The sequence below is a fragment of the Eptesicus fuscus genome, chromosome 5 (genome assembly GCF_027574615.1).
Source record: "Eptesicus fuscus isolate TK198812 chromosome 5, DD_ASM_mEF_20220401, whole genome shotgun sequence".
Lineage (NCBI taxonomy): Eukaryota > Metazoa > Chordata > Mammalia > Chiroptera > Vespertilionidae > Eptesicus > Eptesicus fuscus.
Window position 1 is genome coordinate 47,993,580 of NC_072477.1, and position 13,548 is coordinate 48,007,127.

The 13,548-nt window shown below is 42.5% G+C and overlaps 2 protein-coding genes across 4 annotated transcripts in view; one reads left to right on the forward strand and one right to left on the reverse strand.

Moving 5' to 3' along the window:
• Positions 1-12,997, reverse strand: part of C2CD4A (C2 calcium dependent domain containing 4A) — a 55,297-nt gene extending 42,300 nt beyond the window's left edge. For 2 of the 3 annotated variants that reach the window (XR_008556115.1, XM_054716185.1), the window contains exon 1: positions 12,859-12,997. The gene's annotated coding sequence lies outside the window, so the exon portion shown is untranslated. Of the gene's footprint in view, positions 1-10,111; positions 10,158-12,858 lie in introns of those variants that run through there. The other variant, XR_008556114.1, reaches the window with a different exon arrangement.
• The window catches only part of VPS13C (vacuolar protein sorting 13 homolog C), a 177,107-nt gene continuing 175,774 nt past the window's right edge, over positions 12,216-13,548 (forward strand). The window contains exon 1 of the mRNA XM_054716188.1: positions 12,216-12,483. Within this exon, the coding sequence (XP_054572163.1) occupies positions 12,384-12,483 (100 nt within the window). The 5' untranslated portion in view covers positions 12,216-12,383. The remainder of the gene's footprint in view (positions 12,484-13,548) is intronic.

The window sequence follows — 13,548 nt, forward strand, 5'->3', positions numbered from 1 at the left end:
CCAACACACAAGATGGCTGCTCCCATGTGGTCAAAGATGGTTGCCCCCATGTGGACACAAGATGGCCACCACAAGATGGCCAGCAGGGGAGGGCAGTTGTGGGGGACCCAGGCCTGCAGGGGAGAGCAGTTGGGGGGCACCAGGCCTGCAGGGGAGGGCAGTTAGGGGTGACCAGGCCTGCAGGGGAGGGCAGTTAGGGGCAAACACGCTGGCAGGGGAGCAGTTAGGCATCAATCAGGCTGTCAGGGGAGTGGTTAGGGGGTGATCAGGCTGGCAGGCAGAAGTGGTTAGGGGCAATCAGGAAGGCAGGCAGGCAAGCAGTTGGGAGCCAGCAGTCCTGGATTGTGAGAGAGATGTCTGACTGCCCATTTAGGCCCAATCCTACCGGGATCAGGCCTAAACGGGCAGTCGGACATCCCTTGAGGGCTCCCAGATTGGAGAGGGTGCAGGCTGGGCTGAGGGACACACACCCCTGTGCACGAATTTCGTGCACCGGGCCTCTAATACACACACACACACACACACACACACACGCACGCACGCACGCACGCACACACACACATACACACTGAGTGGTCAGATTATTATGCGTTCAGAGATCATATTAATCTGGCCACTCAGTGTATATATATGAGTATATGAGGTTGGATGCCAAGGAAAGCAAGAAGAAGACTTTACAATCAAATAAAATACTGCTATTCTGAGTTATCTATCATTCAACAGAATTAGAGTATGGAGTAATGGAAAGAGTGCAGACCAGAAGTCAGGACACTTGGGTTTTAGCTCTGACGGTCACTAACTTGTGAACTTTGGCATGTCCCTTAATTCTCTCCTCTACTCAGTGTTTCCATCTGTCAAATCAGAGGGTTGGATTAACCAGATGATGTTTGTTTTCCCCTGGCTCTAACCCTTTGCAATTCACTCCCATGCTTTCTGCCACTTAACCTTCCTAACTTCTCTGACTGTCCATGGTATTATGCTTATTCTCTAGTTTTCTTCAGTATTTCTGTTTTATTTTTTTCCCCAAATCCCTTTTGCTTTTCTTAAACTCCAGGGTTGGGGAATGGATCATAGGTAAGGGGTAGTGTGAAGTTAGACTTTCTTATTTTTCTATTTTTTTAAGCAAGAGTTGTTATTTATTTACATTTTAAATTTTTGGGGGGGCGAGTTTGACCTGATTTTATTTTATTTTTTTTAATTTCTTTATTAATTAAGGTATTACATGTGTCCTTATTTCCCCATTACCCCCCCAACCTCCCCATTCATGCCCTTACCCCCCTGTTGTCTGTGTCCATTGGTTAGGCTTATATGCATGCATACAAGTCCTTTGGTTGATCTCCCCCCCATACCCCCACCCTCCCCTACCTTCCCTTAGGTTTGACGTTCTGATCAATGTTTCTCTGTCTCTGGATCTGTTTTTGTTCATCAGTTTATGTTGTTCATTATTTTCCATAAATGAGTGAGATCATGTGATATTTATCTTTCTCTGCCTGGCTTATTTCACTTAGCATAATGCTCTCCAGCTCCATCCATGTTGTTGCAAATGGTAAGAACTCCTTCTTTTTTACCGCAGTGTAGTATTCCATTGTGTAGATGTACCACTGTTTTTTAATCCACTCATCTGCTGATGGGCACTTAGGCTGTTTCCAAATCTTAGCTATGGTGCATTGTGCTGCTATGAACATAGGGGTGCATATATCCTTTCTGATTCATGTTTCTAGTTTCTTGGGATATATTCCTAGAAGTGGGATCACTGGTTCAAATGAGAGTTCCAGTTTTAGTTTTTGAGGAAACTCCATACTGTTCTCCACAGTGGCTGCACCTGTCTGCATTCCCACCAGCAGTGCACGAGGGTTTCTTTTTCTCCGCATCCTCACCAGCACTTGTCATTTGTTGATTTGTTGATGATAGCCATTCTGACAGGTGTGAGATGGTACCGCATTGTTGTTTTGATTTGCATTTCTCGGATGATTAGTGACTTTGAGCAGGTTTTCATATGTCTCTTGGCCTTCCTTCTGTCTTCTTTCAAAAAGTATCTATTTAGGTCTGTTGCCCATTTTTTGATTGGGTTGTTTATCTTCCTTTTGTTAAGTTGTATAAGTTCCCTGTAAATGTTGGAGATTAAACCTTTACCAGTGATATCATTGACAAATATGTTCTCCCATGCTTTCTTGTTTTGTTGATGGTTTCCTTTGCTGTGCAAAAGCTTTTTATTTTGATGTAGTCCCATTTGTTTATTTTCTCTTTAGTTTCCATTGCCCTAGGAGCAGTATCAGTGAAGAAATTGCTTCGGCATATGTCTGAGATTTCGCTGCCTGTGGATTCCTCTAGTATTTTTATGGTTTCCCGTCTTATGTTTAAGTCCTTGATCCATTTTGAGTTTATTTTTGTGTATGGTGTAAGTTGGTGGTCTAGTTTCATTTTTTGGCATGTATCTGTCCAATTTTCCCAACACCATTTATTGAAGAGACTTCTTGACTCCATTGTATGTTCATGCCTCCTTTGTCAAATATTAATTGAGCATAGTGGTTTGTGTCAATTTCTGGGTTCTCTATTCTATTCCATTGATCTATATGTCTGTTCTTGTGCCAGTACCAGGCAGTTTTGAGAACAGTGGCTTTGTAATACAGCTTGATATCTGGTATTGAGATCCCACCTACTTTGTTCTTCTTTCTCAGGATTGCTGCAGCTATGCAAGGTCTTTTTGTATTCCAGATGAATTTTTGGAAAGTTCGTTCTAGATCTGTGAAATATGCTGTTGGTATTTTAATGGGGAGTGCATTGAATCTATAGATTGCTTTGGGTAATATGGACATTTTAATGATGTTGATTCTACCAATCTATGAACACGGTATGTTCTTCCATCTGTTTATGTCTTCCTCTATCTCTTTTTTTCAGTGTCCTGAAGTTTTCTGCATATAGGTCTTTTACCTCCTTAGTTAAATTATTCCTAGGTATCTTAATTTTTTTGGTGCAATGGTAAATGGGATTGCTTTTTAAGTCTCTCTTTCTGTAAGTTCATTATTGGTGTATAGAAATGCCATAGATTTCTTGGTGTTAATTTTGTATCCTGCTATATTGCCGAATTCATTTATTAAGTCTAATATTTTTTTGATGGAGTCTTTAGGGTTTTCTATGTACAGTATCATGTCATCTGCAAATAAGGACATTTTACTTCTTCTTTTTCAATTTGGATGCCTTTTATTTCTTATTCTTGTCTGATCGCAATGGCTAGTACTTCCAGCACTATGTTGAACAGGAGTGGTGAGAGTGGGCATCCCTGTCTTGCTCCTGTTCTTAGGGGAAATGGTTTTAGTTTTTGTCCATTGAGTATGATGTTGGCTGTGGGTTTGTCATATATGGCTTTTATTATGTTAAAGTATGATCCTTCTATTCCCACCTTGCTGAGAGTTTTTATCAAGAAAGGGTGTTGGATTTTGTCAAATGCTTTTTCTGCATCAATTGATATGACTATGTGATTTTTATCTCTCAATTTGTTTATGCGATGTATCACGTTTATTGATTTGCGAATATTGTACCATCCGTGCATCCCTGGGATAAATTCTACTTGGTTATGGTGTATGATCTTTCTGATGTACTGCTGGATCCTATTTGCTAGAATTTTGTTGAGGATTTTGGCATCTATGTTCATGAGGGATATTGGCCTGTAATTCTCTTTCATTGTGTTATCTTTATCTGGTTTTGGTATTAGGGTGATGCTGGCTTCATAGAAGGAGCTTGGAAGTGTTCCTTCCTCTTGAATTTTCTGGAATAGTCTGAGGAGGATAGGTTTTAGTTCTTCCTTGAATGTTTGATAAAACTCCCCTGTGAAGCCGTCTGGCCCCGGGCTTTTGTTTGCTGGAAGCTTTTTGATGACTGCTTCAATTTCTTCCATAGTTATCAGCCTATTGAGATTTTTAGAATCTTCCTGAGTGAGTTTTGGGAGGTTGTATTTTTCTAGGAATAAGTCCATTTCCTCCAGGTTGTCCAGTTTGTTAGAATAGAGTTGTTCAAAGTATTTTTTAACAATCCTTTGTATTTCTGTGGGGTCTGTTGTTATTTCGCCTCTTTCATTTCTGATTTTATCTATTTGGGTCCTCTCTCTTTGCTTCTTGGTGAGCCTGGCTAGAGGTTCGTCGATCTTGTTTATCCTTTCAAAGAACCAGCTCTTGGTTTCATTGATCTTTTGTATTGTTTTTTTTTTTTTTGTCTCTATGTAATTCATTTCTGCTCTGATCTTTATTATTTCCTTACTTATGCTCACTGTGGGCTTTTCTTGTTGCTCTCTTTCTAATTCTTTGAGTTGTAGAGTTAGATGATTTATTACCATTTTTTCTTGTTTTTTGAGGTAGGCCTGTAGAGCTATAAACTTCCCTCTCAGGACTGCTTTCATTGTGTCCCATAGCATTTGCATTGTTGTGTTTTTATTGTCATTAGTCTCCAGGATGTTTTTAATTTCTTCTTTGATCTCATTGGTAACCCAATCATTGTTTAATAGCATGCTATTCAGCCTCCAAGTGTTTTAATTTTTTAGAATGTTTTTATTGTAGTTTATGTCTAATATTATTCCATTGTGGTCTGAGAAAATGCTTGATATGATTTCAATCTTCTTGAATTTGGGGAGACTTTGCTTGTGACCCAATATGTGTTCTATTTTTGAAAATGTCCCATGTGCACTTGAGAAGAATGTATATTCCGTAGCTTTGGGGTGAAATGCTCTGATGATGTCAATTAGGTCCATCTGATCTAGTGAGTCATTTAGAATTGCTGTTTCTTTGCTGATTTTTTGTCTAGAGGATTTATCCAGCAATGTCAGTGGTGTATTAAAGTCTCCTACTATGATTGTATTGTTGTCAATCTCTCCCTTGATATCTTCCAGGAGTTTTTTTTTTTTTTTTAATGTATTTGGGTGCTCCTGCATTGGGTGCATATATGTTTACCTGGGTTATATCCCCTTGTTGTATTGATCCCTTTATTATTATGAAGTGGCCTTCCTTATCTCTTATGGCCTTTAGTTTGAGGTCTATTTTGTCAAATATAAGTACTACTACCCCAGCTTTTTTTTTCATTTCCATTTGCCTGAAAGATGTTTTTCCATACCTTCACTTTCAGTCTGTGTGAGTCCCTTTTTCTGAGGTGGGTCTCTTATAAACAGCATATATATGGGTTGTGTTTTCTTATCCATTCAGCCACTCAATGTCTTGTGATTGGAGCATTTAGTCCGTTTACATTTAAAGTTATTATTGAAAGGTACTTGTTTGTAGCCATTTTTATGTTTTGTGCCTGTGTTCCTTCTTACCTTTTTATTTCTTCTTTTTATACCAGTCCCTTTAGCATTTCTTGCATGCTGGCTTGGTAGTGATAAACTCCCTTAGTCTTTTTTTTGTCTGTGAAGCTCCTTATTTCCCCTTCAATTTTGAATGATAGTCTTGTTGGATAGAGTATTCTTGGATTCAGTTTCTTGGTTTGTATCACTCTGTAAATTTTCTTCCATTCTTTTCTGGTTTGATGTGTTTCTGTTGAGAAATCATTTGATAATTTAATGGGAAATCCCTTGTATATAACTTTCTTTCTCTCTCTTGCAGCCTTTAAGATTCTCTCTTTGTCCTGAATATTTGCCATCATAATTATGATGTGTCTTGGTGTGGATCATTTACATTTTTAATTTTTGAAATGCCATCAATTTCTGAATATTGATTTTTTTATCCTGCAACTTTGCTGAATTTATTTATTAGATTTAGTGATTTTTTGCTGGAGTCTTTAGGTTTTTCTACATACAATATTATGTCATCTGCAAATAATGACAAGTTTTACTTTCTCCTTTCCAATTTGGATGCCTTTTATTTCTTCTTCTTGTCTGATCTTTATGGCTAGAACTTTTAGTACTATGTTGAATGAAAATGGTGAAAGCAGACATCCCTTTCTTGTTCCTGATCTTAAGGAAAATGCTTTTAGTTTTTGCCCATTGATTATGATGTTGGCTGTAGGTTTTTTATATATAGCCTTTTTTATGTTGAGGTATGACCCCTTTATTCCCACTTTGCTGAGAGTTTTTATCATAAATGTGTGCTGGATTTTATCGAATGCTTTTTCTGCATCTATTGATATGATCATGTAATTTTTATCTTTCATTTTATTTGATGTATCACATTTATTGCTTTGTGAATATTTTACCAACCTTGCATCACGGTGTGTGATCTTTTTAAATACATTGATGGATCTAATTAGCTAATATTTTGTTGAGGATTTTAGCATCTATGTTTATCAGGGATATTGGTTTATCATTTTCTTTCTTTGTTGTGTCTTTATCTGGTTTTTGTATTAGGATAATGTTGCTCTCATAAAAAGAACTTGGAAGTCTTCCCTCCTCTTGAATTTTTTGGAATAGTTTGAGGATAGGTGTTAGTTCTTTGAATGTTTGGTAAAATTCGCCTGTGAAGCCATGTGGTCCAGGACTTTTGTTTGCTGGGAGTTTTATTTTTTTTTTTTTATTTTTTATTACTGCTTCAATTTCATTAGTTGTTATTGGTCTATTCAGATGTTCTCCTTCTTCCTGATTCAGTTTTGGAAGATTCTAGGAATTTTCCCATTTCGCCCAGGTTGACTATTTTGTTGGCATACAGTTTATTTTTTTGGTAATATTTTCTTACAATGATTTGTATTTCTGTGATGTTGGCTGTTACCTGTCCTTTTTCATTTCTGATTTTATTTATTTGGGTCCTCTCTCTTTGTTTCTTGATGAGTCTGGCTAAAGGTTCATCAGTCCTTTCAATGAACCAGCTTTTGGTTTCAGTGATCTTCTGTATTTAAAAAAACCCACTTTATTGTTGAAAATATTATAAAGGCCCTCCTTTCCCCCTTTGACCTCTTGTAGTCTGCCCCCATCCCCCACCTCAGGCCTTCACAATCCATTTTTTTTAGTTTCCATAAGAGTATTTTTTAAAGTGTCACTAATTTTGATTTTTGTTTTTAACAGAAAAAAATGTTTTGCTCATCTGTGCTTATTGCTTAATCTCTCATTGCAGGTTAGTTTTGCAATTGCCTTTTTTTGTCCTTCTTCTTTAAAAATTTCTTTATTTATTGATATGAGAGAGAGAGAGAGAGAGAGAGAGAGAGAGAGAGAGAGAGAGAGACATATTGAGATTGAGAGATTTGTTGTACCACTTATTTATGCATTCATTGGTTGATTCTTGTATTTGTCCTGACCGGGGATTGAAGCTACAACCTTGGTGTATCAGGATGATGCTCTAACCATCTGTGCTAGTTGGCCAGGGCCTTCTCATTGTTCTTAGTCAGAATTAGTTTAAGAACTATAATTACCAGAATGTTCCTTTTCTTTACATAACCTCTGTATCTAAATTCCTTTGGGTATTGTGCTTTACATTAACATGCTAGTGATGTTTCCTGACATTATAGTTTGTTTTGGATAAGGACTGTAAATTTCTTCTTTAAGAAGTATGGAAAATTTGGGGCATTACTGTGTGCATAAAACATACTTAAAAAGAAAAATATTAAAATGTTAATACTATATGGTAATAGTATTTATTTTTATTTTTTTTAAATATATATTTTATTGATTTTTTACAGAGAGGAAGGGAAAGAGATAGAGAGTTAGAAACAACGATGAGAGAGAAACATCAATCAGCTGCCTCCAGCACACCCACCACTGGGGATGTGCCCGCAACCAAGGCACATGCACTTGACCGGAATCGAACCTGGGACCCTTCAGTCCGCAGGCTGACGCTCTATCCAATGAGCAAAACCGGTTTCGGCTGGTAATAGTATTTATACTGACAATTTTGAGCTGAATTTTCCACTCTGAGATTTCCTATTCTGTCATTAACCTTTTAAAGGAAGATCTCAAAACAATACTAGTAGCCTAATGGTGATTTAACTAAATATTGAAAGAAAAGAGGGTGGCAATGCTCAGGAAGCTGGAGGAAATTAATACCTGCTGTGTAATTTTGGGTTAAGTAATTTAATATTCCTGACCTTAATTTTACTATAAAATGGAGACAATCCTACAACCTGCATTACTTATGTTACAAATCTTTTGTGATGATTACATGAAAATGCATGCCTTGGCATAATAATGGCATGATAGCTCATGAGGTATAACTGAAGAAGTATTAATAAAATGGAATAATGCATATAAAAGCACCCATATGCATTATTCTTTCAAAAGTATAGAAATACAAGGAATTATTAGAGAAGGATTAGTATTGTCCACTTCTCCAACCATATCCAACCTCTGTTCCATTCACTTGACCTTGCTTTTCTGCCTGTGGCATCTTTTATCTTTGTTATTCAAACTTTGTATGATGAATGAGGCTATCCCATCCAGAATTTATTTATTTGTTTATTTTTTGTATTCCCCTCAGTGCATAGTTGGTGGAGTGTATTAGGAGAGAGGGATTGTTGGAAGAGGGCATGTGGACTAGGAACAACTTGGGGACAGATTGAGGAGGGCTTTCTGAACATTGTAAACTTATTGGGTGCTTTTGATACGGTGACCAATCTGTGCTCACTTGTGCTTTGGGAAAACAGCTTCTGTGGTATTGGGCAGATAGATGAAGAAGGGGGAAAACTGAAGGCCAGTGTAGACAGCGCCTGGGAAGGCACATGGGCATTTCTTTAATTATTGTCAGCTGAATCCAGTGGCATTGGCAAAGCCAAGTCCTGGAAACACACTTTGCCAGAGGCAGGAGTGTTGTCAGCTTGACCTTCAGCCCAGGTGCCAGGGGGTGGGTTTTGTTACTTAAATCCATCCAAGCACCAGGAATGAATACAACTTGGGCCCACCCAAGAATGCACATAATCTCCTTTGTCTTGACTTTTAGTAAAACTTCCTGTTTTTTTTTTTTTCTGTATAAAATAAACATCCTGTATTGGTCCTGGGTCCCTGTCTCTCCATCTGAGGACAGTGGTCCCACCGGGCCCCAGCCTTTTCTTTCTATCTCTGTGTCTGTCTCTTTCTTTCATTTTCTAAATCCCCAGCAGCCCCTACTCAGGAACTGGACCGCTCTCTAGCTGCGCTGGATGTGGAAAAGAGAGAAATATTCACAGGCCAGGAAGCCAGTAAGAAGGTGATTGAATGGTCCAGGTGAGACATAAAGAGAATTTAGGAAATATGGCAAAAGCAAAACGGACATGTTTGGCTATTAGTTCGTTGTGGATGGTGATGGAAAGAAGTGCTAAATGCCTCCTAGGTATTTTGTCAGGGTGACTGAGATAAGAAAAACAAATGGTAAAGAATTAATTTTCTGTGTGAAGGAATGGAGGATTAAGGTGGGTATTGATAGTGAAGCATAATAATAATCTCTCCTTTGGAAAAACTATTTGAAACTGCTGTTTTAGAATTCTGCTATTTTTGCTAGTCCCTCTGTTATTTTTAGACTGTAAAATAACTTTGTTTTTTGCTTGAATAGAAAAGATAAACTTAATTGTCTGACCTTGCAAGCTAGCCATCTAACTTAAGGGACTGATACGCTGATATTGATGCCAGGTGCCTGTATAGATATGATACTCAAGGTTACAGGTGTCTGTATAGATATGATATGATACTCAAGGTTACAAGTTGTCTGTATAGATATGACAGGTGTTTGCTAGATATGATATGTATTCAAGGTTACAAGCTGTCTACAAAAATAACTTACACAAAGATACTAGAAGGATATAGCCCTCCTGTGTTTGTTCCGAATTTGACAGAGGTAATCTGCTCTGAACCTGTGTGCAATAAAGATGATTCCTAACTAATTGGCTCATTAAGGCGTCTTGTCCAGCTCGCTGATTTGCGATACAACAATAGTACTGATTAGTACTGGTTTTTTCTTTTATATCAATTTTACATATAACCTATTATAGACATTTGACTTTTTATTTTCTTCTTCAGTAGACTTTGAACTTAAGACAATTTTTCTTTTGATCCTATCTTAGTCCTTTCAGGCTGCTCTAACAAAGTATCATAGACTGGGTGGTTTAAAAACAATGCAAATTTATCTCACACATTTCTGGAGGCTGGGAGGACCGAGATCGAGGTGCCAGCCAATTCAGTCCGGTGAGGGCCCATTTCCTGGTTCATAGATGGTGGTCTCCTTGCTATCTCTTCACATGGCAGTCAGGGGAAGGAGCTCTCTGCCTCTCCTTTATCAGGGTACCTTCAATTCACAAGGGCTCTGCTTCATTACCCAATTACCTTCCAAAGGCCCCACCACCCTAATCCTATATAATAAAAGGCCAATATGCAAATAGACCGAATGGTGGAACAACTGAACAACCGAACAACTGGTCACTATGACGTGCGCTGACCACCAGGGGGCACGCGCGGAATATGGCAGGCATCAGCTGTGGTGGGATGGTGGAGCAAGTGAGCAGGGGTGCCAAACCAAGGTGGAGCGCCGGTCACTGTCATTGGGGCAAGCCTCTGGTGGTTACTGAAAATTCTTTGCTCCCATGCTCCGCAGTCCCTTCTGGCACTTGCACCTGTTGCCGGCGCCTGGCACCAGCCCCAATCACTTGGCGCCATCAGTGGGTGCAAGCGGTGGCTGCCGGCCCTGATTACCCCTCAGGGCTTCTCCACCTTCCCCCGCTCCTGAGGGGTGATCAGGCAGCAGCCCCCACTCGCACCTGCTGCTGGTGCCGGCCCCAATCACTCCGCGCCGTCAGTGGGTGCAAGGGGGCCAGCACCATCAGTGTGTGGGAGCGGCAGCAGTGGGAGTGGGGCTGCTGGCAGACAGGGGACAGGAGGCCACAGCAGGATGGGCCGAGACCCGCCCCTATGCCCACCACAGCCTTGTGGCCCACAGTTCCTTTCAAGGTGCACGAATTCGTGCACTGGGCCCCTAGTCTATACTAATACAAGGGTAATATGCTAATTAGACCAGACATCCTCCTGGTGACCTTCCGGACTTCCTTCTGGACAAAGCCATGGTGGCAGGGCCAAGGCAGAGGCAGTTAGGGGCAATCAGGCTGGCAGGGGAGAGCAGTTAGGGGCAATCAGGCAAGCAGAGAGGTTAGGGGTGATCAGGCAGGCAGAGGCGGTTAGGGGCAATCAGGCCAGCAGGGGAGCTGTTAGGGGCATGAGGCAGGCAGGCAGGCGAGGTTAGGAGCCAGCGGTCCCAGATTGCAAGAGGGTGCAGGCCAGGCTGAGGGACACCCCTCCCCCGTGCACGAATTTCGTGCACCGGGCCTCTAGTATCATCATATTAGGGGGTAGGATTTCAACATATGAAATTTGGGAGGACACAGTCAATCTATAGCAGTTGTTTAAGAACAATTCTCACAGTTTTTCAGAAGTAATGTGTAGCTAAGCATTTAATAAATGCTAAGGACTACAAATAATCCACCATTTCTGAGGTTTACTTCTTTACTGTATCTCCACAGCTTTTTGAAATATATTTTAGAAAAAACGTCCAGTTCTCTAAACAGAATTGATTTGTCAACGGGTAAAATTCACTAACATAAATAGCTCTTGAATTATAAAAGCCTTACTCTCAATGTCTTGATACACCAGAGACAGTTCAATGATAGCATGGAAGAAAGTGATACATTAATATCATGTAAGCCACATATAAACAAAAAAAGTACCACGTTTTTGTTCTTTGTTTTCTTAATGAGGTGGGTAAGAAGTGGCTCTGAGTTAAAAGAATGACTCAAACACAGAAGGGAGTAAAAGAATGCGTTAAGAACAAAATGCAGGTTCAGTTCCCATTCTATGTACCATCTTTTGATGCGATTCTGTTCCTACCCCACCCACTTGTAAATTATTCAAGTATGTTTTCAGGAAGCAAAAAGAAACGGAGACCTTGCCGCAGGCGGAGTTGACAGGTAGCAGACAGAACCAGGGTGCGGAGCCTAGTCCCCACCCGGAGGGGGGCGGGGGGCTGCTTAGGAGGTGCACTGGGTGGACGCCGGGTCTGGAGAGCGCCGCGCAGCAGGGCCGGCTCCAGTGGAGGCGCCGCGCGGCTGCTCTCCCCGGAGATGGTGGAGCTCTGCGGACCCGAGATCTACAGAAGATGACGGCGGGCAAGCAGAGCGGCCCCACACATGTCCGCGCGCTCAGTGACTCCTGCCCTCCCTTTCATTAACATCTTTCCCTCTCGAGCAGCACTGGGGTACGGCTGCCGAGGCCGGCCCGAAGCCACCTTCCCCTCCACTCCTCCGCCCACCCTAGGCCCTGGGTGCCAGCTGTACGAGGCGGCGAGTTTTGGGGCCGGGTCCGCGCACCTTCGGGTCCGGGCGGCGGCGCGCCTGCGCACAGGCCGGGTCACGCGCGCGGCGGGGGCGGGGCGGCGCCGGAGGGGCTGTCATTCGCCGCGCGCTACGCCGCCCTCCGCTGCGCCCCGCGGTTCCGGCTCCTCCCTCCCCGCCGCCTCAGCCCCACCATGGTGCTGGAGTCGGTGGTCGCGGACCTGCTGAACCGCTTCCTGGGGGACTATGTGGAGAACCTGGACAAGTCCCAGCTGAAGCTGGGGATCTGGGGCGGTAAGCGAGAGGGCGCGGCCGGCGGGGTGCGGGCGCGGGCTGAGGGGCCCACGCTGCGGGCTCCGCGCCCAGTCCAGCCCGGGCCCTGCTCCCTTCGCTGCCGAGACCCCGCCTCCGGGGAGGGCGCTCGCGCGGGCCCCCCTCCCAGCCGGCAGGTGCGAGGTGCCCAGAGACCAGTGCCGCCTCCACCTCCCCCTCCCTTAGGTGCCGGGGCCGGCGCGGGTGGGAGATGCGGCTAGTCGCGCTCGCGCTGCCCGGACCCCTGAGGCCCGAGCCCTGGCCCTGTCCCACCTGCCTCCCTTGGGGGTGGGTCTCGCCTCGCAGCCCTCAGCGTGGCCCCTGTGGCTCCGTAGCATAAAAAACAAAAATAAAAACCTTTTCTGCTCCCGCATCACGTGAAGCGAGGATGGTTGCGTGGTCGCACACGCTCAAATAAAGTGGCATCAAGGAAAGAGAAAAGCGAACTTGCATTTCGCATTTATCTTTGGCATTTTATAGCGACCAGGAGCTGGCTCTCTTCTCTGGGATTGCAGGGTTTGGGAAGGGATGGGCAGGGGAAGATCATTGCAAAAGGCGTGTCAGTAGGGCTTCCTGCTCCTAATACTGTCAGCTTCCGAGAAAGTGATTTCTTTCCTTCGTATTTACTTTTCCCCCCAAAAGAGGAGGACTTTCAGTTTTGTTTTGTTTTGTAGCGATGGGAAGGAAGGCAAGCCACGACCAGCATCCTCATTAATTAGGTGCATGACCAAGAATGTACGCCGACCTTTCTATCCTAGGGGTTGTGTAGAGAAGTAGACAGTAAGTAGTATGCTTGCACCCTCTTCATAAAGCTTAATTATTTGCACTAATGATGCGTCAAACTTTGGGGTCATTGGGGATACTTTCTAACTCTATGAAGAGTTTTGGGATTTTTTGTCAGGCTTGGAGGGAAATCAGAGAATTACTCAAAAGGATGGAACTGCTTTTAATTCAGTCAGCAAGCTATGGCTATTGAGCACTTGAAATGTGGTTAGTGCTGTACGTATAAAGTACACACCAAGTTTTGAGAAAATATTCAGGAGGGAG